The sequence below is a fragment of the Marmota flaviventris genome, chromosome X (genome assembly GCF_047511675.1).
Source record: "Marmota flaviventris isolate mMarFla1 chromosome X, mMarFla1.hap1, whole genome shotgun sequence".
Lineage (NCBI taxonomy): Eukaryota > Metazoa > Chordata > Mammalia > Rodentia > Sciuridae > Marmota > Marmota flaviventris.
Window position 1 is genome coordinate 61,428,284 of NC_092518.1, and position 27,804 is coordinate 61,456,087.

Sequence of the window (27,804 nt, forward strand, 5' to 3'; positions counted from 1 at the left end):
AAGTGAGCAGACACAGACACTGGCAGCCACCAGGAGTTCAAGTCTCCTTGGCAGTTGGAGGCTGGAAGAAAGGATAGAAGTGGCTCTGACTGTGATGGGGATCTTGCTGGGTCTGCTGCTTCTGGGCCACCTAACGGTGGTCACCTATGGTAAGGCAGCAAGTGGGTGCCTGGTGCCACCATGGGCCCAGGCAAACGACTGGGGGGTTGGTGTTGAATGCTTACTGAAGAAAGCCTATTCCTGCTGGGACAGGTGAGTGTTCTCAGCTAATGCTGCAAGTTTCCCAATTTTGGGCAAAGGAAGGGAGAGAGTAGAAGCCTGGTGAAAAAGCCAGAAGCCAAGTTTTGGTACAATTTGATAAGGATTCCCTCTTGGAAAACACCTGCATGATTTTCTAATGCTTGTATATCCAGACATCCATCAAAAGACTCCCAATATGGCCCAAATCCCCCATCTGCTCTCTTTCACCTATAATTCATCAATTAGACCTAATCTCTATGCTTCTAGGCTTTACTCCTTGTTTGCTATGCAGCCTCTGAAGAAGGAATGATGTCTAAAAAGTAGGTGAGACCTTTGAAGTAGGCTATATCACTATTCATCGTTGGAAACAAGTGCTCAGCATTGTCTGTTGACATACTTCTGTTGCCTGGGAGTTTATTACTTCTCCAGACCATCTTGTCTATCCAGGAGCTACTCCAAATGTTACTTGTGTGGAACTAAATCTGCCTCCCTGTGGCTTCCCTCCAAAATCCCCTTCTGGAAATCACATAAAACATGTATGCTTCCTTTTCCCTGTGAAATCTCTTTAAAGGTCTTAAGAAATATACTATGTCCTCTTAACTCTTTTTTTTTCTCCAAGTTAAACAGCCTTAGCTTCTTCACCTAGTCTTTATAGGACTTGGTTTCTTACTACCTCTTAGGCTAACTAACTTCCCTGTAGACATGGCCCAGTTTGTCTGGACTTTTGCAAAAGAAGCTGAACTATCCCATAGTGGCATTCTTTCTGTGGATCTTTCTCTGCGCTCCTTTACAACCTGAAAAGTGAGATGAATTTTCAGGAAACTAAGCCTGGGTAATAGCTAAGTAAGATTCAAGATAGGGTAAAGGGGTTCTTGCTGAACCCCTGCTTGTTTCATCTCCCTAGAGGGAGAGGCTAGATGTGTGTTAGTTTGATGTCATATGTGCAGTCAGAAACCCAGCTTTCTTTAACTAAATTAGATTAGGTTACCATGTCTTGGGACTCTGGGACTCATCAACCTCTAAAATCTAAAAGTTTTAAAAGACCCTGAATTAAGTCAGCTCTGAGGGAAAAGAATTTTCCCTAGGCCACAGATCATTAGTGATAAAGTTAGTGCTCCTGCTCCTGAGTTCTTTCTATAACTAAAATATTTTTATTCTGAAGTAAATTTTAGAGTATACCTCTCTGCCTCCTCTTAATTTGCTGGTTTAAGCTAAGATTTATTGAGGTAGGGTGGCAACATGGAGAAACATTGTATAAATGTTAAATTTAAATCGTGTGTGTGTGTGTGTTTGTGAATTCTTGGGTGAGGGAAGCAGAGAGAGAGAGTAAGCATGTGAGCATTCCTATGTGTCTTGTTTGTTCCCTAGTCTGTAAACATCTCCAGCTCTGGCAGCAAGCCTTCCATTATGTGTATAAGTTCTTACACTAGAGCTGTGGTTCAGGATACACCACATAGCCAATAAAGCACACACACCACCTCCTTGGACCTCAGTGACCGTAGCCCATCTGTACAGTGAGCAGATTGACTTGGTTGGTCTCAAAAGGGGCTGCCAGCTGGATAGTTCTGTGGGATTGTGACTTCAATGCTATAAAACCTCTAGGGGCCTTAATTAACTTTCAGTCTCTTCCTCCAGGCTAAGACACATGTTGAAACAATCATAATAAAATGATGTTTTCACATTTTATAAACATTTTAAACACTTCATAAACACTTTATAAACATTTTATAAACATCTGTTATCGACGCTAATCCACTATCCAGAATGTAGCTCAGGAGAGGGAGACAGGCCAGGCACAGGAGGTGTTGGGACACACAGGAATGGGAAATCTCACTCTCTGTGATGATGGGAGGAAGAGGATTCTGAAAGGGACCCAGAATGTGCCTGAAAAGGGGGCCTACACCCAACAAATCAAACCTTTCCTTTCTTCAAGACCATTGCACTCTGCTTTTCCAAGTCCAGTGTCCCCGCTTTCTTAAGATAAAATCTCCTTCAAAAAATGTGTCCAGCCCTGGTCTTTCTCCTGAAGGAAACAAACATTTAAAGGAAATACAATTTCCCTGAGAGAGGAGAACAGGCGCTGTGATTATGGGAAAGGTTTTTTAGAAAGCAGCTAACACATGGGGGCATTTTTTTCAGGCAGTTGGAGGGATTCTATCTAGCAGTAGGATAACATCCTTGAAAGCATGTTAGGTAGATCCAGGTAAGGTATCATTGCTTTCAGTTGTGGTGGTGCTTTAATAAGTTAAGAAAGCAAGCAAGAAATGTACCATGTGAAAGCCTATATTCTAGGCCTCCAATCCCATCTGTGTCTTGCTATCTATGTGAAATTGCACCTCCCTCTCTCTCTCTCCCCATGCCCATAGGTACCCTTGAAGAAATGTGATTAAGTGATTTCTAAAATTCCAGAAGTCTCCAAATTTCATCCTGCCTGATACCTCAATCCCTTTTATACCAAGTAGCTCACCATTTGGTGGTTTTAAGGTATCCATAGGGGCAGAACATTTCACCAGGAGGTGGAACTTTCCTGAAATGGATTTTTCCTATTCAATATTCCAGGAATGTTAGAAGTATTGCTTAATTTGGCCAACATTTCACATTGGTTGCCAAGCCAGTCCTGTTATTAGAGGCACATGCTACTGTGTTCTGTCTGGCTGCCTTAAAACCAACCCACAGATGGCCTCATACTGGTCCATAGCTCAGTGGAGCCTATCAGGCTAGGGAGAGTGGCTCCTTACCTTGTCATATGATAACTTCTCTTTCAGGACCATATTAAAGATGCTAGTAATCTAATCAAATGAATTTGTTTATGTAGGGGAAGACATTGTTGAGAACTGTTATGGGGCAAATAAAATCAAAGCAAATATGATAAATTTCACTTGGGGCATAGGAGAAGACTGTATTCATCCAGCACCTACTAAACGTGAGCTATGATAGGTGCTTTCACGTGTATGAGCTCATATAATTGTAACAATAACCTTCCATGTAATATATGTTATGATATTCATTTTATTGATAATTGCCTAAAGTTCAGACAGATTTAGTCATTTATCCAAGGTCACACAGAGAAAAGGTAAGACAGACCTTGTATCTAGATGTTGTCTACCTTATGCAGTCTTTCTATCTTCCTGATCTCACTAGGGTCTCCTGCTAGGTGTTTTTCTAGGATCTCTGGGCACCATATAGATAGTTGGAAGGTGTAACTCAATGTTATTGTGGTTATCTTCACTCTGGACAAAAGGGAACATGGAGAATAGTAGAATGTCCTCTTTCTTGTGATGCTCTCTATATACTATCCACTCACTATGCTACTAATGAAAGCAGGAGGAAGTAAAGGACATAAGAACACGGAGGAGAAGAAACAAGAAAAGAAGGAACAGAAGTAAGGTGGAGTAGTGAATGGAAGGAGGAAAGAAGGAAGGAGGGAGAGTGGAAGAAAAAGTTAAATACAGGGGGAAATAACTGTGCCATTTTGGAAAGCGTAATTACCAACTGTCCCTCACCCCCATTCTGGCATGGAGGATTCAAGCCTGACCTACTTTCGGAAGTTAATTTCAACATTGTAAGATTGGGACTGGGTGGCTGTGTTCTTGACAAACCAGAGTGGGCTATGTGAGTATCTCTAACAAATTCTCAGCGAGAAATGCAAGCCAGGCATTGCATCTCCCTTAAGGTCAGAGGAAATACATGTATATGCATAGACAAAGGCATTTTCAGCAGCTCCAGATATCCTCACAGAAGAATTCTGCACTGCTGCCCAGGAGGGAAGTGTGAGAATGCTTTTCAATGGGAAAAAAGAGAGAGAGAGAGAGATTGGGGAGGGTTAAAGGAAGATTAATGGGTAAGAGTTCATTAAACCAAGAAGCTCAAATGTTTTTTGCATGTGGCTAAAAATATGTGTGGGAAAGTGTGTCCAAGGTGATCATAAGCTGTATCTTTATGCACATGGAAGCATGAACCATCAATAGCACAGTGAAAGTCACCACCTGGTGAAAGTTCACCACCAGCTAGCACATGTATCTATTTAATTTCTGTTCCCATTACTGTCTTTTAGCACTTGAGTAGGGTAGAAAGAAATCTTAAAGAATAATTCTGTCCAAGACACAAACAGAGCTTAGAACTTCCTCAGATAGCTTAATTCATCCATAGAAAGCTCTGATTTTAAAGTTCATTGCTAGGGCAAACTAAAATCTGTCCCTTTTGTATTTTCATCTGTAAGGGTCAGTTCTGCACCCTGCCATGTCTGAAACTCTCCAGGGAGTTAGTGGTGGATCTAGCAACATGGAATTAATGTTTGTTTATCTTTTCTACTCAAGGCCTTTATCTTGGCCAAAATATTCTATTCTTCTAAGAGTCCCTGGTGGGGGCACAGGCCAAAGGCTTAACTTTAGTATTCCCATTGATAGAAACCCTGGTGCTTGACAGTAAAATTTTAGAAGCTGGAAATCATAACCCCACCCTATCCAAAAGGTATAATATTCTGTCTGCTTGACTAGAACTTGGGGATCCTGGGCTAAATAAAAGAATATTGTTTAATAATAGCTCACACTCAGAAACCACATGTCCTAGGAGAGATATAAAAATATTGTCTAAATATAACTCTTTTCTGCTGGCCTCAGTTGAATAGAACACAAAATCCTCAAAATGTGAGCTTATGGATGGAAAATTCTAATGGGAAGACAATGCCTATTTCAATGTCCCCATCCTTTTCCCTCTGGTTTCCCTCCTTAGTCCACTATGGAACATTACCCCTTTGTTCCTACCACCATTCCTAGCACAGTCAGTGCCAGGATTTTACTCAGACCCTTTTTCTCTCCAGACCAAGTATGGACAAATCTTTGCCCCCTCAGGATGGAAATTTCCAGTGAATCTTGATTATAACTAAGAGAAACCAAAAAGGAAATAAACAAAGAAAAAAAAAAGAGAGAATTCAGGAAAAAAAATAAGTCAGACTTACAAAGTACAGGTTTCAAACTTAACAATAACTGATGATTTTGTTAAACAGGAATGCACATCCAGGCCTGTTCCATATACTAATTCCACCCTCAGAATTCCCTGTAGCTTACTTTCTTCCTCCTATCCAGAGAAGAACTCAGGGTTGGGACCCCAATCAGTGAGTCTTTCTTCTGAGGAAGCAAGGGGGCCTTTCCTTGCCAAGACCTGAAACCCCCACATTTCTCCAGGCACATATTTACACAAAATGAAATAGTCCAGACCCAACTGCTCATTTTTGCTCCAACATCTCTTGGAAAATGTTACAAGAAAAAAATTGTTTTCATGGATATGCAGACTATCAGAGTTGGTAGAATCCATAGAGATCATTCTATCCTGCCGCAGTCTGGCTGGGCACAAATCACGAGCCACCACACAGCTTGTAGATTCAAACAGCAACTCTTTATTCCCGAACTCACACCAGCCGTCTACAATCACGTTCTGGGGAAATCCACGTTCTCTGCCCAAATCCACGTTCTCTGCCCAAATCCACCTCCACTGGGCTTCTATCTCCAAAATATACTGTCTGAATCCCGTGAGAACTCAAGGGGAACTCAGGCAGCAGGATACGCCCTATTCCCAGCAGGAATAATCTTAAACCTTAAACCTGGAACCTAAACTGGGAACGCCCTAAACACGATTATCTTAAAACCGGGAACACCCTAATCTGTCTTGGTCCTTGAGCAAGGTCACCTACATTCAATGTCGCTGCAACATGTCAGCAACATGGGGTACGCTGGCAAGGAAATTGTCATACCTACTTGGCTAATGGCTCCCAGCATCTCCCCCCTTCTGATTAATTAAACAACAAGCAATGTGGCTTAAGGACCGTGCCTGGTAGGTTGTCCAATTCAACATATGGTTCTTACCCGTCATCGGAAAACTGACCTTTAGGCGTCAGCCTCCTGTCTTAGGTTGATACCACTGCAATTGAATCATACCCGTCACTGACTACCGGTCCAGCATACAGCCATACTTGTGGATAGGTCTATGCACCAGTGGGGGGGTGAGGTTCTTTGCCTCACCTCTGTTGGCCCCCAAATTTGGCCTTGGTGCCAGTGGGGGAGTGAGGTTAATGTGGCTTAAGGACCGTGCCTGGTAGGTTGTCCAATTCAACATATGGTTCTTACCCGTCATCGGAAAACTGACCTTTAGGCGTCAGCCTCCTGTCTTAGGTTGATACCACTGCAATTGGATCATACCCGTCACTGACTACCGGTCCAGCATAAGCCATTGGCCCCCAAATTTTAGACCATCACTAGCAGAAGGGAGGAGGATACAGAAATGCCATGACACCAAGCCAATTGATGGCTCCTTGGGAAAAATTTGCATCACTGGTGACACCATCAGCAAAGATATGCCAGCATTACCACAATTAACATGGGGTGCGCTGGCAAGGAAATAAAAATTACATCACTGGTTAATCACTGTCGCAGATGTAAGAATGGCCAAGCTGGAACTCTGGATATCAGCTGTTATGGATTTGAGTCAAATCATCTTCTTTTCGATCTGTAGAAATTGTTTTAGTTAATCTCTCTGGAATCCAAATCGGGTGCTGTTCTCCCTGTGGAAACACACAAACAGAGCCCCGACTCCAGACAATCACTGGGTCAGGACCTTTCCATTGCCCTGTTAGAATATCTTTCCAAAGTACTTTAGGCTTATGTACATTTTTTGGATACATATGCCTTTCCGCAGCACTAAGTCCTTATGAATCCAAATTTAAAAAGTTTAGAGTAAAAAGGGTTATTTTAAGTTTATCTTTGAAGGATATATACCCCCTTCCAATTCCCTCTTTTTGCTTTAATAAGTACATGTCTGTATCTAATAGTTGTCTTAGCCTTTTGCATTTTCTATCTGAAATACCTTTACGTGACATTTTCAACCATTTTCTATCTTATTTCTATCTTTTAGTTTTTTTTTTTAAGGTTTGTATATTTACCCTTAGTTGCTTTTTTTTCCTCTTAGTTTTCTTGTTTCCTATTTTGTGGGTTTAAAATTATTGTCTTCCTACATCTTTTCTATCTTCCTATATCTTTTTTATCTTTCTACATCTTCTCTCTTTTTTTACCTTTCTGTACTTCTGTCTTTAAAGTTTTTCACTTTAAATTTTTAATCTTCTTTATCTAAATATCTTTTATCCTATTGTCTTCCCATTTTTTTTAAGTAATGCCTTTAAGATTAACTAGGCTTCGAATCATGCAATAAAGCAATCTTTTTTCCGCCATGAAGGTATCTCGACCACCTTCAATTTAACCTTTTAAAGCCTTTTAATTATCATCTATACTGTACTTTTAAATGTACTTTTTCACCACCTACAACTTCACTCTTTTAAACGAGGCTTAGATTTTGTTTAAATCGCTTCAATGTTAGTTTACATGGCTGCCCTTCAACCAAAGGCTTTTTTTTTTTTTAAACTCCATTGAGAAGCTTTGTCTCAATCTGCCATGTACAAATGCCTTTTTCTTTTTTCTTCCTTTCTCAAGCTTTTAAAGTAAGTCTAGTTTCCTCAAAATCTTTTTTAAATGGTTATTTTACAACTTTTTACTTTACCACACAGAGATTATCTCATCTAGAAACATTTCTTTCTCCTTTAACCTTTCATATTAAAATATATTTCCACATCTTGAATCTTTTTCTATCTCTTTTTTAACCGTTAACCCTTTTTATAAATTCACATTTTGAAACAACTCTTATAAAATTTCTGATTTAGACAAATTACTCCACTTTAATAAGATGAAAGACTTTCATGTTTTTTATGATACTATAATACTATAATTGAAACCCAACTGAAAATTTTTCTACTCTTTGTATATAAATTACACATGATAGAATCTTAACACTTAGTAACCTTGTTTTAGCAAAGACACAGACCAAAGCAATATTAAACATTTTTCCATTTATCAATTTATGAAAACACACATAATGTTTAAATATATTACCTTATGGAACTTAATAAGTAAGAGTACTTGATTTTATATTTAGTGGTTGATATTTTAACACTTTACCTTTGTAAATTCATCAGATGTCTGTAAAAACCAAGATCTTAGACAATTGTAGTAAACAGAACTAGCCATCTCTTTCTTGAAGAAAAATCCTTCTACAGGATACCATGATGGTCCCATTGATATACTTAATAACTCGTCTTTAAAAAGCCATGGGCTACATTTTTGTATTGTATCAACATATGCCCTAATTGTTCTTGGTCTCACTGGGGTGCCTCCTTCCTCTAACAATTTCTCTTGCTCGGAGGCGAACAACTTCAAACCTTGAGTCAACCATTTTCCCCAGTTTGCCTGAGAAATTTCTAGAGATAGGCAGCTTGAAACAAAAACAAGATAAATCAAAACAATAACACATTGTTTTTTGAATTGGTCACCCATTCTTTCGCTCTTCCTCAGGGGCGAGCAATTTCACTTACCTCCAAGCTTCAGAAGTTCCCCGCACGGGCCGCCAAATGCCGCAGTCTGGCTGGGCACAAATCACGAGCCACCACACAGCTTGTAGATTCAAACAGCAACTCTTTATTCCCGAACTCACACCAGCCGTCTACAATCACGTTCTGGGGAAATCCACGTTCTCTGCCCAAATCCACGTTCTCTGCCCAAATCCACCTCCACTGGGCTTCTATCTCCAAAATATACTGTCTGAATCCCGTGAGAACTCAAGGGGAACTCAGGCAGCAGGATACGCCCTATTCCCAGCAGGAATAATCTTAAACCTTAAACCTGGAACCTAAACTGGGAACGCCCTAAACACGATTATCTTAAAACCGGGAACACCCTAATCTGCCTTGGTCCTTGAGCAAGGTCACCTACATTCAATGTCGCTGCAACATGTCAGCAACATGGGGTACGCTGGCAAGGAAATTGTCATACCTACTTGGCTAATGGCTCCCAGCACTATCCAAACTCTCCACATTATAGATGAAGAAAATTAGTCCTTTATGGTGAGAGTTACTTACTCAGGGTCAGATACTAAGGGTCACTAGCAAAGCAGTGACATGAAAAGGACTTGAAACTCTTAAAAGCTAACAACAATGTTAAGGATTTTCTTCTGAAGACTGATTCTGATTGATAGGGAAGCTGGCAGAGAACAAAAGGGCACAGGAAACAAAAAAAGTGTGATGGAAGGAAACTTAAGGAATGTTTCTTAGAAACACCTTGAGGCTTACTACTGCCATCATAGCTCCCAGGTGGTTACATCATCTATGTTGTTTGTTTCCTTCCTCTGTTCCCTTTCTTCAGGCCATCCCATACTGGAAGGACCAGAGAGTGTGATAGGGCCATGGAAAGGGGATGTGAATATTCCCTGTACCTATGGTCCCCTGAAAGGCTACACTCAAGTCTTGGTGAAGTGGCTGGTACAACGTGGCTCAAACCCAGTCACCATCTTTCTACGTGACTCCTCTGGAGACCATATTCAGCAGGCCAAGTACCGGCGCCGCCTGAATGTGAGCTATGAGGATCCAGGGGATGTGTCCCTCCAACTGAATACCCTAGAGATGGATGACCGAGGCCACTACATTTGTGAAGTCACCTGGAACACCCCTGATGGCACCCAAGTGGCACGAGAGAAGATCATTGAAGTCCGTGTCCAGAAATGTGAGTTTCTGTGTTACTGTGTGAGTAGGAAAGTATTGATCAGCAAAGATCCAATAGAGTATTATATTCACAGAAACCTCTGAGAAATTGAAAGACCTTGGTTTATCTGTGCATAGGTTCTATTAAGTTATATGTGCTAATGAGAGAAAAGTGACAGGCACAGGATCCTCAGGATCATCAATTCCATGGTAGAATTCATGAAAATATTGGAAGGGCTCCTGACTTTCAAATCTCTACCTCTTCAAGTGTCCCAGAAATTCTAGCATCCATAAGTTGGTTGCTCTCCTTAAGCAAATCTCCAAATCCTATAAGATATATTCATTTTTGTGAATGAATAAAAAACTCATAAAACTGAATATATCTTATAGGATTTGGAGACTAGAGAGATGCAAGCCCAGAAGTTTTCGAGAAAAGAAAGCAAGGGTCAGCCAACGTAAATTTTCCTGGCTTGACAGTTTTGTAAAAATCTGACCCCAGTAATCCAAAACTATAGATAATCCCAAAACTACTTGAGCTCAAAAATAAAAATAACATTATTTTCTTAAGTCAGTTGAATTTAAACTGCAGATAATTCTACAGATAATATATATTTAATCTTCCAAAGGAAAATATTTTTTATCTTCATTTCTCTTTTTCCTTCTTCTTTTCTAAGCCAGGAGCCCCCGTTAGTTCCATTTGAAGTTATACCCATGTCCTTGTGACCAGCAAGGATAATTTAGCCTTGTGTCCCCATATCCATAAGATTTCCTAGAGCTTCCTTTCTTGTCTTTCCTTTGCAGTTCCTGTCTCCAAGCCTACGGTGACAACTGGCAGCGGTTACGGTTTCACGGTGCCTCAGGGAATGAGGATTAGCCTTCAATGCCAGGCTCGGGGTTCTCCCCCCATCAGTTATATTTGGTACAAGGAACAGACTAATAACCTGGAACCCATCCGAGTAGCAAACTTGAGTACCTTACTCTTCAAGCCTGCGGTGGTGGCTAACTCAGGCTCCTACTTTTGTACCGCTAAGGGCCGGGTAGGCTCTGAGCAGCGCAGTGACATTGTGAAGTTTGTGGTCAAAGGTGAGCAGCCCTCTCTCCTGGTGAGAATCTTAACAGACAACCTTGAACCAAAGATACCTCTGGATTGTTCCTTATGCCAGAGGACAGTTGGGGGAGTGGGGTTCTGGATAGGCAATGGCTGTACAATTACACACACACACACGTATCACACATATTTGGTACTGGAGACATTAGAGCTAGAGATAATGCCTGTCATTTAAGATAAGAAAGGAAAACTGACATTTACCAGGTACATCATATTTGTCTAAGTTCAAGAACTCAATACACATTTTCTCAATGAGTCCTCACAAGTGTCCCATGAGGTACCTATCGTTACTCTCATTACTCTCTCTCTCTCTCTCTTTGGTGGTTCTAGGGATCAAACCCAGGGTCTCAAGCATGTTAGGCAAGCACTCCACCAAATAGCTATACCCCAGCCCTGTTGATTAATTGACTACAGTACTGGGAATCCAGGGGTATTCACCACTAAGCTACATTCCCAGCCCTCATTACTCTTACTTTACATAAGAAGAAACTGAGAACCAAAAAAAAGGAATCTACTTGCTCCTGAGCATATAGCAAGGAAGTGCAAATCTGGATTTGTGCTCAGATTTCATGATCTTTCCACTACATCTGATTGTTTCCCACGGTTGCATCTATATCAGATTCTGGGCACCCATTGGCTATATATATATATATATATATATATATATATATATATATATATATATATAATATTAATATATATAATATTAAATATATTTTTAGCTTTATATGGACACAATACCTTTATTTTATTTATTTATTGTTATGTGGTGCTGAGGATCAAACCTTTGGCTGTATTTTTGTTGTTGTTGTTGTTCTGTTTTTTTAATTGTGGTTTCGTTGGAATTCTTTATTGTTGTTCTGTTTGTTTGCCTTCCTTCCTTTCTTCATTCCTTTTTTTCCTTCCTTTTCAGTACTGGGGATTGAACCTAGGGGTACTTTGTCAATGAGCTACATTCCCAAGTCATTTTTATTTTATCTTGAGAGAGAGTCTTCCTGATTGCCAAGGCCACCTTAAACTTGCAATCCTTCTGCCTCAAACTCCCAAGTCGCTAGAATTACAGACATGCATCACCATACCCAGCTTACTTTATGTTTCTTTTTGCATTATGAGATAAAGCCCAGATTTGTATGTATTTTCGTTTAATTTTACCCCTTCTTCCTAAAGCCAAATGCAAAGCCAAATGCAACCTCTGTTTGAGGTTTTCTTGAAGATGGACTCTAGTTAATCAAGATTTGGCTATTCCTTATAGCACTGTCATATATAGATTATGCATATAAAGACTACAGACTTAAGCTGGGTGTTGTGGCCACACCTGTAATCCCAGTGACTCGGGAGTTTGAGGCAGGAGGATCATAAATTCAAGAAAGCCTCCGCAATTTAGCAAGATACTGTTTCAAGATAAAATAAAAACAGCTGGGATGTAGCTCTTTGGCAAAGCACTCCTGGGTTCAATCCCCAGTAATGCAAAAAAACAAACAAAAAAAAAACATTAAAAAAGACTACAGGCTGGAGTTAAATGAAGAGCTGAAAAAATACATGTTAAATGAATTTTTTTTTGTTTGGCTTCCAACAAACCTTGAAAGGGGAAGACAACAAGGCTTTAATGCCCCAAAATGTATTTGGAACTAGGGGTTTTCAGAAAATCACCCTCAAAGCCACTGAAAATTATTGAACTTTGAGGATAGCTCTGTATAAGGAGAATGAGTGAATTCTCCATCACCACTGAAGTTGTGAAACTGATGTTGTTTATTTTTAAATTTTTTTTAGTTGTCAGTAGACTTTGTTTATTTATATGTGGTCCTGCGAATCGAACCCAGTGCCTCACACATGCTAGGCAAGCGCTCCACCTCTGAGCCACAACCCCAGCCCACTGATGTTGTTTTGAGACTCCTGTGTTTTCATGGAGGGATTTCCCCTAACCAAAGTTGAATTGTAGTGAGAATATCTGTGCTGATATAATCCTGGTCTGTTGGATTTGTGGGGAACAAGATTGGTCTCATTCTGAGAACAATCCATAGATAGTGACTCAGTTCTCTGAAAAACGACAGTCTGGTCAAGGAAAGAGGATAGGTAGGTTATGACCATAAAGTCTAGTTTTGTGAACTTCACAAAGAGACAAATTAAATATTCTTGGCTTGGGCTAGGACTGTGGCTCAGTGGTAGCACACTTGCCTTGCATGTGTGAGGCACTGGGTTCGATTCTCAGCACCACATATAAATAAATAAATTAAAGATATATCAACAACTAAGAGAAAAATATTTTAAAAAAAATATTGCCTTTGTGTGGTCTGTTAGTTCCTAGACCATCTGGGCAAGAACTTGCTCACTGCCAACCACCCTGTTTATTCCTTATCACAGTCAAAGCTTTTCATAACAATGCTGTTCGGCAGTGCTTGCCATTGCCCCCCTATTGACAGATAAGGAAATTGAGGGTCTGAGAAGTTCCTCTCAGCTTTCCACACTTCCCTGCCTTCTGAGCTAAGCTACTCTCACAGATCTCCCAACATTTCACACTTCCACCTCACTCTCTGTGTTAATCCACAGTTCTTGAATGGCCCTGTAGGTTCATGCCTTTGCTCTTAGACTGCTGAGCTCAGCTGATAAAACAAAGTACAGATATGCATTGACCATACTTGAGTTATATGCTGTGTAACATCCATTGCCTTTACCGATACTGTTTGTCAATTCATGTGCTGTCTTATTTCTTATAACATCAATTCTGAACATTTCTACCTTATTTCAGTTCTCCAGTCCTGCTTCAAGAAAATGAGGCCACCTTATTCTCCTTATTCTTCTTGGAGAATATCTACATCCTCTTCACTTGTGAATTCTATCACCTACCCACTCCTCTCTGCCTTGACATTTCCCTACTCATTTTCTTTTGGATCAGAGATATGATTTGCCCTCCTCCATATTGTAGCTGTTGTAAATAGTACCACAATAAACATGGACATGCAAGTCTTTTTATGTTGATCACACTTCTTTTGGACATATACCCATAAATGGGAAGACTGGATCATATGGTAGAGCCATTTTCAGTTTTTGAGGGACCTCCATACTGTTCTTAGTAATGGCTGTACTAGTTGACATTCCCACCAATAGTGTATGAAAGTTCCTTTTTCTCCACATTCTTGCAAACAATTTGTTTGCTGATAATGGCCATTCTAACTGGCTGAGATAGAATCTCATTGTAGTTTTGATTAGCATTTTCTTTATTGTTAAGGTACTTGCATTTCTCATATATTTGTTGGCCATTTGTATTTCTTTTTTTGGGGGTACTAGGGATTGAACTCAGGGGCACTCGACCACTGAGCCACATCCCTAACCCTATTTTGTATTTTATTTTAAGACTGGGTCTCACTGAGTTGCTTGGCACCTCACTTTTGCTGAGGCTGGCTTTGAACTCGTGATCCTGCCTCAGCCTCCCAAGTGGCTAGGATTACAGGAGTGCACCATGGCACCTGGCTTGTATTTCTTTTTGAGGAATGTTTGTTCAGATCATTTGCCTATTTTTAATTGGGTTATTTAGATTTTTGTTATTTTTTGAGTCCTTAATATATTCTGGGTATTAACCCTGTATCAAATTAATACTTGGAAAATATTTTCTGTAGATTGTGTCTCCACTCTGTCAAATATTTTTCCTTTGTTATGCAGAAGCTTTTTAGTTTGATGTATTCCCATTTATCATTTTTTCTTTTGATTCCTGTGTTTTTGCGCTCCTATCCAGAAAATCATGGCTCACATGGATGTCTTGAAGTTTTTCCTCTAGGTTTGTTTCCAGTCATTTCAGAGTTTCATGTCTTACATTTAGGTGTTCGATCCAATTATTTAGTTGATTTTTGTACAGGGTGAGAGATGTGGGTCTTGTTTTAGACTTTCACATATGGATATCCAGTTTTCCCAGCACCATTATTGAAGGGGCTGTCCTTTCTCCGGTTGGTTGTAGATGTGTGGGTTTGGTACTAAGATATCTATTATGTTCCATTGGACTGTGTTTCTATTTTTGTGCTGGTCCCATGCTTTTTTGATTACTGTAGCTTAGAGTATGAGTTAAAGTTAGACATTGATTGCATATATACCACATTTTCTTTGTCTTTTGTGCTTTCTTTGTCTTTGGCACCTTGCTTTTTCTGAGGCTGGCTTTGAACTTGTGATCCTGCCTCAGCCTCCCAGCCTATTTTTTATTTTATTTAGAGACAGGGTCTCACTGAATTGCTTAACACCTCACTTTTGCTGAGGCTGGCTTTGAACTCAACAATCCTCCTGTCTCAGCCTCCGGAATCCCTGGGATTATGGGTGTACACCAACTCTTCTATTTTTATGTTGATATTTATGTTTTGTATGTAATACATGAGGCTATTGCCTAATCTCAGTTTATGAAGATTTTTGCCTATGTTCTCTTATAAATTTTTTATACTTTTAGCCCTCATGTTTAGACCTTTGATCCACTTTGAGTTAATTTTGGTGTATAGAGTGAGGTTGAGGCCCACTTTCTTTCTTTTAAATGTTCCTGTCCACTTGTCCCACACCTGTAAGCTAAAGAGACCATAGTTTCCCATTAATGGTTTTTGTAGCCTTGTTGAAAATCATTGACTAATGATACATGGATTTATTTTCAGACTCTGTTGTCTAAATTTCTTTCTAAGTATTGTATTATTTGTTTATACATTTGAATGGACAAAGAAAATGTGATATGGATACACAATACAATAATTTTCAACCATGAAAAAGCATGAAATCCTGTCATATGCAACATGTGTGAACCTGAAGTTTTGTATTATTTTCATTCTAGTGTACTAGAATAGATTTCTTACTGTAAATTATGGATTGCTCATTGTTCATGTATAGAAATACAACTGATTATTGCACATTGATCTTTTATTCTGCAAATGTACTAAATTTATTTATTGTCTTTAATCATGGTTTTGTGGATTTTAAAGCATTTCCTATGTATTCTTATCTGAGAACACAGATAGTTTATTTCTTCCTTCCCACTCTAGAAAACATTTTTTTCTCTAGGGATCAAACCCAGGGTCTCAAGCATTTTAGGCAAGTGCTCTACCATTGAGATGGCCCTAAATAACTTTTTTAAATTGTATAATGTCCCTGGTTGTGTCTCCAATTCACAATTTTGAATAAACATGGCATGAATGGACACACTTGTCATGTTCCTAAACTTACAGGAAAATCATTCAGCTTATTTATTTTCTTTCTTTTTTCTTTTTGATACTGTGATTGAACCCAGGGGCATGTAACACACCACTGAGCCACTTCCCCAGCCCTTTTTATTTTGATTTTGAGACAGGGTCTCACTAAGGTGTTTAGGGCCTTGCTAAGTTACTGAGACTGGCTTTGAACTTTCAATCCTCAGTATCCTGAGTCACTGGGATTATAGGAATGTGCCACGACAACCAGCTGAAAAGGTAATTAAAAAATTATTTTGTGCCTATGGGAGGCAGGGGAGTAGAAGTTCAGTGTATTAAACAAAGGGGAATAAAGGGAAGGGAGCAGGAATAGGAATAGGAAAGATAGCATGAATTGGACATAGCTTTCCTATGTTCATATATGAATACACCACAAGTGAAATTGCACATAATGTACAAGAACAGGAATGGGATCCTAATTAGAATAAGTTATATTCCATGTATGTATAATACATTAAAATACACTCTACTGCCATGTATATCTGAAAAGAACAAATAAAAATAAAAGGGAAAAATGAAAAGCAAGAGGAAAACAATTGTGATTGGGACTGGGCTGGGGATGTAGCTCAGTGACAGAGCACTTGCCTAGCATGTGTGAGGCACTGGGCTCAATCCTTAGCACCGCATAAAAAACAAAACAAAGAAAGATATGCTGTTCATCTACAACTATAAAAAAATTAAAAATTGTGCTGGGAACTGAACTATACCACTGACTTATATCCTTATCACCATTAATTATGTGGCTTTTTGTAGATAACCTGTATCATAACAAGGAATTTCCCTTCATTCCTAATTTATCTCAAATGCTTTTTTTCTGTGTCTATTGAAATTATTGTGCACATTGTCCCCTTTTATTCTCGTAATACTCAGTTTTGTATATTGAGACAAGCAATAAAATAAATCCTAAATGGTCATGGTGTATAATACCTTTGATATACTACTGGATTTGATCTGCTACTACTTTTGAGGATTTCTATACATATATTTGAATATTTGGGTCCTAGTGCTTTTTTTCTTTTGTTATATTTGTTTTTGTGTAAGAGTAACACCTACCTCATATAATGAGTTGAGACTGTATTACCTCACCAATTTAAAAAAAAGTCAAGAAATGGCATTCATTTTAAAAACATTTGGTAGGATTCACTAGTGAAGCCACTTATGCCTGACATTTTCTTTGTGGGTAGTTTTTTGATTAGCAATCCAACATCTTCACTTGTTAGTTGTGTCATTTGAGGTTTTCTTCCTTCTTTAGAAATTACTTTCTCTTATTCATTTCTAATTTACCATCATGATGGTTGGAGAACATGCTTCTTCTTATTTCATATTTACTGAGATGTCTTTTACATCGTAATGTACCAGTCCACTCTGGATAATATTCCATGTGTACTTAAGAATAATGTGTATTCTGCTATTATAGTATGGAATATTCTGTATACTTCTGTTAGGTCTAATTTGTTAATACTGTTGTTCATGTTTTAACTTCCTTGCTGATCTTCTGCTATTTGTTCTATCCATAATTGAAAGTGGGGCATTGAATACTCAAACTATTATTGTTGAATTACCTTTTTCTTCCTTCAATAGAGTCAGGTTTTGCCTCATGAATTTTGAGGCTCTGTTAATAGAAGCATATGTTTACAATTGAATTATCTTTTTAAAAAAATTTAGTTGTAGATGGACACAATACCTTTATTTTATTTATTTGTTTGTTTATTTGTTTATTTTTTGTGTGGTGTTGAGAATTGGACTTAGTGCCTCACACATGCAAAGTGAGTGCTCTACCACTGAACCATAACCACAGCCCTATACAGTATCTTTTAAATCAGATAAAAACATATTTACAATCCATATTTACCTAGGTACTGGTTCTTTTATATGTCTTTGGGTTGGTTTAATTTACTATCTAATGTCCTTATATTTAAGTTTGAAGAATGCCATTAATATTTCTTATCAGCCAGATCTCCAGCAATAAACTCTCAGTTATTGTTTATCTAAGAAATGTCTTAATTTCTGCTTCATTTTTGTTTCATATTTTATTTTTGTTTTGTTTTCTTTGAGTTGGGGGTCTCACTATGTTGCCCAGGTTGACCGTAAGCTCACGGGCTGAAGCAAAATTCCTGCCACAGCCTCTAGAATATTTGGGACTACAAGTGTGTACCACTGTGTCCAGCTTTCTCCTTATTTTTTAAAGAGTAATTTTACTGAACATAGAATTTTTGTTTCAGCACTTTGAATATATAATTCCTCTGTCTTCTGGCCTCCATTGTTTGCGATGAGAAATGAGCCATTAATTTTATTCATAATCCCCTATTGTTTTGATCTTACTGCTCTCAATAGTCTCTCTTTGACTTTTTATTATGATGTGCCTAGGTTATATGTTTTTTTATGAATCTTATTTGAAGTTCATTGAGCTTATTGGATTGATTGATTATTCTTTTTCATCAAATTGAAATACATCTGACATATTTCTTCAAATATTATCTCTGCCCTCATTTCCTTCCCTTTCTAGGACTCCCATTGCATATATGTTGATATACTATATGGTGTCCCACATGACTCTGAGGTTTTGTTCATTTTTAAATTCATTTTCCTCTCTATGCTACTAACTGGATAATTTAAATTTCCATATATTAAAGTTTCCTGATGCTTTATTCTGCTTGCTAAATTGGCTCTATTGAATTTTTCTCCCCTATAGTGAAGTTTTTCTTTTAATTATTGTGCTTTTCAACTCCAGGATTTCTATTGGTTCCTCTTTATAACATTAGTCCCTTTATTGATCTTCTGCATTAAGTTTGAATTATTATCATTCATTCTTTTAGTTATTTAGATTTTCCTTCAACTTTAGACATATTTGAATTGTTTTGTCACCTGGGTGCATTGGCACATGCTAGTATTCCCAGAAACTTCAGAGGCTGAGGCAGGAGGGTAATAAATTCAAGGCCGTGGTCTTGGCTACTTAGCAAGACCCTCAGCAACTTAGTATAGACCTTGTTTAAAAATAAGAATAAAAAGGACTGGGAATGTAGTTCAGTGCTAAGGCACCACTGGGTTCAATACCTAGTACCAAAAAAAAATTGTTTTATCTAATAATTTCAGTATCTGTGCTTCTTTAAGGATATTTCTATTGATTGATTTCTCTTCACATATTTATGTGATACATTTTCCAGTTTCTTTATGTCTCATACTTTTTGTGGTTGAGAACTAGATTTTAGAATAATAAATCATGGCAACATTAGAATCCAATTCTCTTTTTCCCTAGAGCTTGTTGGTGACAGTGCTTGTTGTGATATTATTTTGTTTTGTTTGTTTAGTGACTTTCTTGAATTAAACTCTGTATTCTTTGCCACCAATGGCCACCGAAATATATAGTTAGTTAGCTTAACTTTCAGCTAATGATTAGCTATAGATTTTCTTAAGTGTGTGAAACCAATAAATCTCCTAATCTTTACCAAATAACTCTGGTGCCTATGAAGCTATATCTTCAACACTCAGCCAGTTTACAACTGTGCCATAATCTTTACTTTTTTGTTTATATAAAGCCTCAAGGCTAGCCAGAGGCGGGAGTTCATGGCCTATTTCCTGAGGGGACACACAGCCTTATCAATCTGTACAGCCTTCCAGACTCCTAGGAATGTGTCAAAGCTTTTCAAACTCTCTATGGATATCTAATTCTTCAGCTTTTCCTTTTAAGATTCTTAGTTAGTCTCTTGTTTCCCCAAACTGTTACCCATTGCCTCAGACTTCTTCATAACATATATTTTCCCATCTTTGGGAGAGGCTTTTAGCTTTGGGTGATCAATAAAATACACTTTTTGAATCTGGTCTTTCAGGGAACCACCAGAGAGGTCAAATGATGATGAGTGTTGTGAATGAACTCTGTCTTACTCACTGAGGCACCTGGAATGAGTTTTTTTGTTTGTTTGGGTACTGGGGATATTGAACCCAGGGATGCTTAACCACTGAGCAACATTCCCAGCCCTTTTTATATTTTATTTTGAGACAGGGTCTTGCTTAGTTACTTAGGGCCTCGCTTTGAACTTGCAATCCTCCTGCCTCAGCCTCCTGAGCCGCTGAGATTACAGGCATACACCACCACGCCCAGCTAAAGTTTTATTTTCTGTTTTGTTTTTGTTTTGGTGGTGCTGGGGATTGAACCCAGGACCTTCAGCATGGTAGATGAACATTCTACTACTGAGCCAAATCTCCAGTCCCAATGATTTTTAGTTTCTGACTACCTCCAAGCTGGGAAAGGGGTGATGGGACCACAGTAAGTGAAAATGCCACAAAAGTTACCGCTCTTACAAAAATGGTCATGTTTTTCTTTCTTAGATGCTTTCTGAGTTACTACAAATTTGGATAATTTCAAAATTTCAGGAAAAAATGATATGTCAAAAATTTCCAATTATCTTATTGTTTTGATGAAGAGGTGAATTTTGGAAGATAATTTGTCCACCATTTTCACTGAAATCATCCAATACCACCTTTGTGAGATTTCCAAAGTTCCTCTCGAGGACAAATCACAAAATTTCAGTTAAAAATTACCAAAAGATAGAATATATTTTCTTGTTTTAAAATTTATTTTTTTTAAATACATGACAACAGTGGAATGCATTACAATCTTTATTACACATATATAGCCCAATTTTTTTGTATCTCTGTATATAAAGTATAAGATAGAATATATTTTCTTATCCAAGTTTACAGACCCTCTGAACTTTACTCCCAGACTCCTTCAAGGTCTATGAACTTTGATTTAAGAACCCTGCCCTAGACTGATATGCGAAGGATAAACACAACACAGGACTTATCAGGATCATGACGGAAGCATTGAGAGGTTCAAGTATAGACCCAACTGGCCTTGATTACTTCCTAATTTTCCTAGGGCATTCAGCTATTTACTTAAAGGGTATCAGGCCCTTGATTGAGCTCCCTTTTCCTTTCAGACTCCTCCAAGCTACTCAAGACCAAGACTGAGGCACCTACAACCATTCAAATTCCCTTGGAAGGTAAGTTTTAGTAGAGTTCTATGGGAGTAGGAGAGTTCCAAAATGGTATCTTGGAAATCAAGACAGAAACCCCAATGCCATTGAATGAGGAACAAGAGGCCATTAGGTTATTCAATGAGAGCATAATAGAAAACTATTAGAACCAAAAGAAAGGTAACAAGGAGTTAAGGATGGTGAAGAAGTAGAATCATGAATGAATAATCTTTTTTTTGTGAAGACTTCGAAGCAAAAGAGAATACTGTGATTTGTGTTTTGCTCCTAGTTTGACTTACTCTGTGTATATTACATCCCCTATATGTACCTTCTTTCAACTGACCACCCCTAAGAGTAAGAAACAAAGATGCCTTACCAATAGTACTAGTGGTACTAGTGGTTCATGGCCAGCCACTCTTGAAAACCTAGTAAAAATTCCCCTAGACTAACCTCAACATTTTCAGAGGTCTCTTACCTCACAGCTACTGGCTGCAAGAGAGGCCCCCTGACTCTGATTCCCTATTGTCATAGAGACATCTATAATGAACTCACCCAGGAACTGGACCACTGAAGCGAGTGACTATTTGGGGGACACAATTGCTGGGCCAGGTAAGAGCAATGTCAAGACTTCTATCCTTCCTTCTTGATGCTAAGCTTTGTTTCCAAGACTTTTTACTATGTAACTGTCCTGTGGCATTTAACTCTATAAACCATTAAATATCCTGTAGATGAGTAGGGTAGTTTTCATAGAGAGGAAGAGATATGTGCAGGGATGAGCAAAGTCAAACTGAGGTGAAAGGGGGAAGTGACAAATGTATTCTTAGCTAGTTTCTTATTTCCATAGCAATAAACTTCCCAAACACTCTGAACAAAAATAGGAATATGGCCACAACCTCAGGTAGCCTTCCTAGGGAAATGGACATTGGGTCAGGTAAGGATAATAGCAGTACCCCATACCCTGTTATTTGAGCTATCAACCAGACCTTTCCCCGGCAGCTTGCAGCTAATTTTTTCCTCTGTAGTCTCAAGGATTCCCAGGTCAGGGTCTCAGAGATTGAAATCCCAAAGAGAAGATTTTTGTTGCACCTTTAACTGATAGTCAGCTGGTATGCACTGATACGACTGTGCTTACTTTTAAAATAATGAATTGCTTTCACATCACTTGATAGTTAGCAGCTTCCCTTAAACCATGAGCTCCCCATTATAATTTGGACTACCATATCCCACCCTCTTGAACTCTCTAGACCACCTCATGGTCCTGCAACAAAATTGTCAATTCCTGGTATACCAAGGGACCTCTAAGACTCCTGATCTGTATCAGATAGCTATTTTAATTAGTTGGTGTGAAATAGTTTGATGACACTCACTCCTAGTCTTTTCCTTTAGCTCTGTTTCATTGAGGATAGACTTCTGAATGTCTTTTCTACCTCACCCTGTTTGCAGAGCTCCCTAACTGTCTCTGAGCATAATACATAGTTGATTTGTGTGCTACCTTTGTATTGCTAACTTTGCTTCAAAGGTTTCCATACTTCGATGGTTCTTCCACAGAAACATCAATTGGAAGAAGGGAAATTAGAATATGCCTCTTTGTTTGGGATGATGAGAAGTTAACTCTGGGAGAAGTACAAGTTCTCAGATATTGGATCCATACTCTACATCATCTATTAAGGTTTTTATTGCTTGATTCTCATCAAGGAGGTGTATTTCTTTGATCTGCACCAGCTTATAGCTTGGGCACTCTCACTCCTAACCAGAACTTTGGAAAACCACATATAAAAGATTTCTAGGACAGAATATCATGGAATCTAGGAAAAAGAAAGCCAGTAACAGCAACAAATCTCAAAGGAAGGAATTCCTTTCCATACCCCTTTCTATCTCTTGATCTAGTCCCTAGATTAAGAATATTATAACCAAAAGTGCATTAGACATCATCCAAATATTTCACTTAACTTATGGGGAAACTAAGGTCTAGTAACAGTCAAGGATTTGACCAAGGTCACTGTTTTCATTTTTTATTGCTGCTGTAAAACGTATCCCAAACCTAGTATCTTAAAACAATATAAATGTATTATCTTACAATTCTAGAGATAAGAAGTCTGACACTGTTATTAGTGAGTTATAATCAAGGACTCAGTAGGATTGCATTTCTTCTGAAAACTTTGGGAAATAATTTATTTCCTTATTCATTCCACTTTATGGAAGCTGCCCACATGGCTCATCTCTCCCTTTCTCCATTTTCAAAACTATCAGTGTAGCATCCTCAACTCTTCCTCTGACTCTGACATCTTATGTTTCCTCCCTCCACTTTTAAATGATCCTTATGATTACATTGAGCCCACCCAGAGAATCAAGGATAATGTCCCCTTCTTAACACCAGCTATTTATCAACCTTAATTCTTTCTGTAACCTTAATTCCTCTTTGTAATATAAACTAATATACCCACAGGTTCTGGGAATTCAGATATAAACATCTTCAGAGAACCATTATTCTACCTTACCACTGCAAGTATGTAACAGAACCAGGACTAGAAGCTTAGTACAGTGGATTCTTTCAGCATATTGGATATGTACCCCAGGTGGCACAGGGGATATATGTTTTGAGAAAGAAGGAAGAAGAGAATTTAGAAAAGAGTATTATGAGGGAAAGAGCATTTGTGACTAGAAGTAACTAATCAGAATCTCATTAAGGTAGCATTTTGATGAAGCTAGGAAGTCCAGGTACTACTTTTTGTTTCCTTCTAAGAGAAGATAAACACTTCTTTCCTTGATCCCATGGTAAGTATGGGGGGTCTGGCTCAAATGCCCAGGCTAATCAGCCATCAACCAGTGGGTCTGGAAGAATTTGTTTATACCTGGTGTATAAGACCTTTCCCAAATCTTTCTCATGGCACTGGAGTTTTGTCTCCTTGACTAACTAAGAAAGTAAAGAGAAGAAGGAAAGTGGAAAAGAAAAAAAAATCCTGGTTTAATCTAGACCTATTCCTTACAGTTTTTTGCCTTATTTTTCAACCTTATATCACTTGGTCTTGTCTTGCATCCTAGGAAGGGGTCTTCCTATCTTTGCCATCATCCTCATCATCTCCTTGTGCTGTGTGGTGGTTATCACCATGGTTTATATCATGCTTTGCCGGAAGACATCCCAACAAGGTGAATGACTTGATTTTTGGGTGGTTTTTACTTATTCTTTCTTTCTGGTAATATACTCAACCTCTGTGTCAGACACTGTGTCAGGCATTTCATACTATTGGAATGAGGGTAGAGGTGCAGATAGACATATGTTCATGCAAACAATAACATAAGAATTAAGGAAATTAATGCAGAAATATTTGTCATCTCCTTGTAATATGTCACCTCATAAGGATGCAAAGGAATTTCCCTCAAGTTGCTTATAATTTATATAGGAAATTCAAGGTTGAAACATTAAATTTACCAATAATAAAACATAGAAATAAAAATTATGGACTCAAAACCTGGAAAAGACAATAGTACAATGGTCTTGAGAAGAGGAGAGTCATTTAGGGCTCGAGTAATTAGCAAGGTCTTTCAGATAGCAAAACTTGGACCAGTCCTCGGAGAATGCAAATATCATGTAAGGAGTTCAAATGTAAAACTCAAAAAGACAACTGAGTGTGAGGTCATCAATAAAGAGAATTGGAGCAATAGGGAAACAAGGAAAAATAAAAGTTCAAAGTCTAATTAAAGAAGGCTTTGAATGCCAGTCTAAATGATTTGGACTTTCTTTACTAAAAGCTTTTTAGAAGTACTAAAAGTCGTCTAAGTTTTTGAGCAGAGAAGTGGCATGAGAAAGTACAGTTGTCAGAGTCATTTCACAACAATGGGCCAGCTGAGAAGGACAAAGAGAATTACAATATTTGTTTATAAGAAAAACCTAGGTAGAACTTAATGCCTGCTGTATTATGGACCTGACCCAATATTCATTAGGATTAGTTTCTCTCTTTCTCTGCATTATCCTGTACTTACAAACAGCCTGCTTTCTATCCTGCATCTCTTTAAACAAAAAGAAGGGAGACCTGAATATCTCATTCTCTGGATCTCAAGTGTACTGGTCTTGGCCAGTAAGCATGGCTGTGACCCTTGAGGATAAACATGGGAGTGGAGATACCTCAAATCCCAAGAGCCACAACCCAAGGAGCACTAAAAGGAAAGTATTCATCATAGTCTTGATGAGGCTGGGCATAAATAGTAACCACATTAGCCTGTTTCTTTCTCAAAATGTTGCATGGCTCTTCAGTGCTAAGGGGATAGAAGTCAAAATGTAAAATTATATTCAAGACCCTCTGTGATATGCCTCTAGCCTGTCTTTTCAACATGCACCATTCCCTTTTACCTACCTCATGACCAGGCACTGAAGTCAAACAAATAGGCCGTAATCTTCATACCTTTATGCTTTTTCCCCTTCTTTGTTTACCTTCCCAGAATGCCTGTTTTCTACCTCTCTATAAGGGAGACATCCTCAATGTATCAATTCAATTTAAAATATAGTTACTGACACCTACTGTGTGCCAGATTCTGGGAGTATAAAATAAAAAAAGACACAACCCCTATGGTGCTGAGTGCCCATGCCAATGGGGGAAGTAGGACATGGAAATGTTAAGGCTTTACTGAAAGGCAGAAGGCTCTAGTCTTACCCTGTTTGTTTACTTATTTGTTGTTTTTGAATGCATGCATTCCCAGTTGTTCCCCTGAAAATTATAAGCACGTAGAGGGTAGTATCAAGAGATATCCATCTTTGTACCAAGCTAAGCCTTTGAGCCTGTGGGAATATAGGGAAATTTCCCTCCACAGACACTAGGGGGCAATGGTTACCTATTCTAGGGCCTTTCTAGGGTATGGGATGGGGGTGAGTGCACTTGGGAGTGGCTTGGGTCATAGTCCCTGACATCAAACTAATCCAGCCCCTTCTTCCTGGGCTGTGGCCCAGAAGTCAAGTTTCCCACAAGGACTCTGAGATTCTTGGGTGGAGAGCCTGTCGAGTCCCAATGATCTTCCCCCACCCACACCAAGCAACAACTCCAGTCCAATATCCTGAGTCAGAGATGCCAAATAGAACAGTGATCAAGCATGCTTCCCCTTCCTTTATCTGACAAATCTGCATCCTTGTGCTTCAATGTATCTCCCCAATACCTCCCCTAGTTGGAAATCTGAAACATAGAAATCCCCCTCTGTTCCCTTCCCTCATTTTTTGACTGGTATCCAGAGTCCATGCTTGACTCTTGTTACTTGTCCATAGAAATTTCTGACCTGATTCCTCCTTCTTTTCTAGAGCATGTCTATGAAGTGAGCAGGTAAGATAGCATCTCCTTTTACATCCTATAACCTCTTCCCTGTCCTCAGTTCTGTTGGTCATTGACAGGCAATATGGAGGAAGGTGGGATGTGTGCCAAAGATAGAGCTAGTCTTAACACCAATGTCCTTCAGTGACAGGACACACCTTTATATCCTCTCTGAGGCACCTTCTGAGGTTCTGCCCTAGCTCACTGAAAGCACAAGATGATTTAGACCTACCAGCCTTCTGCCCCTAGAATTCTTAGGTGGCAAGAGCCTCAGAGTCAGTTGGTAAGAACTTAGGCAGATGGGTGAGAAACCAGGGTGTAAGCTCCAAGTCACTTCTCATAGAAGGTGGACTCTTGGACTTTAGGATGCCTTCCAGTGAGGCCAGTGACTCTGGAGAAACCATGAGAGTGGCCATCTACACCAGTGGCTGTTCCAGTGATGAGCCAGCTCCCCGGGCTCTGGACAACAACTACTCTGACGATCCCTGCCTGGGCCAGGAGTACCAGATCATCGCCCAGATCAATGGTGACTATGCCCGCTTGCTGCACACAGTTCCCCTGGATTATGAGATTCTGGGCACTGAGGTTAAGAGTGTCTGCTAACAATCCCCTACTAGGTCAAATTCTGTTGACATAATTAACTATTCAGTATTCAGTCCCTGCCTTCTGCATGCCCCCCTTCTCTGCTACCTCTCTTCCTGGATAGTCCAAAGTGTCTTTCCTGCCAATGTTGCGGCTCCTGAGAGTGACTGGTTTGCCTAAGAATTAGCCATATGCATCTCAAGAATGCTAGCTGTTGAGTTTGGCCCTGAGCCCTTCTAGTATCTCTGCCTGGGTTTTCCATTGCTCTTCTCCAAACACCAGTGAAATGCCAGCACTAGGACTTGGTCATCATGTCTCCAGATACCACCAGAAGACCAAAGGAGGCCCAACACTGACAGCTCGGAGAAGGAGTTGCATCCAGGATCACTGCCCTTTCTCCAGGGATAGACAGCTTTTAATTGAGATTGTCATGTCACAGGCTGGGGTTCAGTTCTGCTCTTGCCCTGTGAGTCTAGTGCTTTGGTATTCCTTTGGTGCTCAATAAATATAATCATGATAGCGACCTCAGTTGTGTTGTTCTCTCAAGGTATGGTACTAACTAACAAGAGTGATCAAAATGGTTGGGGCCTGGCCTCTGGGATTACAGGTTACAACTTTGTATTTTTGATCTTCCCTCCCATCATGCCACTCCTATTTTACTCCACAGATAGCCCCAGCTGGGGCACAGTGAATCTTTGGTTAAACAGGACTCTACTGGTTTCCATTCCCATTCTTGTCATCCTGTCAGCTCTACCTGAATGACTTTTCCTGAGTCAACTGAAATTTTGACAAAGAAAGAGCTCTACTTCTTTATCAGGGAACT

At 39.1% G+C, this 27,804-nt stretch overlaps 1 protein-coding gene across 3 annotated transcripts; it reads left to right on the top strand.

Moving 5' to 3' along the window:
• On the top strand, positions 1–27,509 carry Vsig4 (V-set and immunoglobulin domain containing 4). 3 transcript variants are annotated; one of them, XM_027935876.2, is made up of 9 exons: positions 1–149; positions 9,480–9,836; positions 10,616–10,897; positions 21,070–21,132; positions 21,637–21,714; positions 24,148–24,252; positions 26,390–26,411; positions 26,765–26,925; positions 27,264–27,509. In XM_027935876.2, exons 1-9 carry the CDS (start codon positions 95–97, stop codon positions 27,278–27,280), a joined length of 1,140 nt encoding a protein of 379 aa, XP_027791677.1. In that variant the 5' UTR covers positions 1–94; the 3' UTR covers positions 27,281–27,509. The 3 variants fall into 3 exon arrangements, with proteins under 3 accessions (XP_027791677.1, XP_027791676.2, XP_027791678.1); XM_027935875.2 differs by having other exon boundaries at positions 26,765–27,509; XM_027935877.2 differs by lacking the exons at positions 26,390–26,411; positions 27,264–27,509 and having other exon boundaries at positions 26,765–26,901.
• The last annotated feature ends 295 nt before the right edge of the window (positions 27,510–27,804 follow it).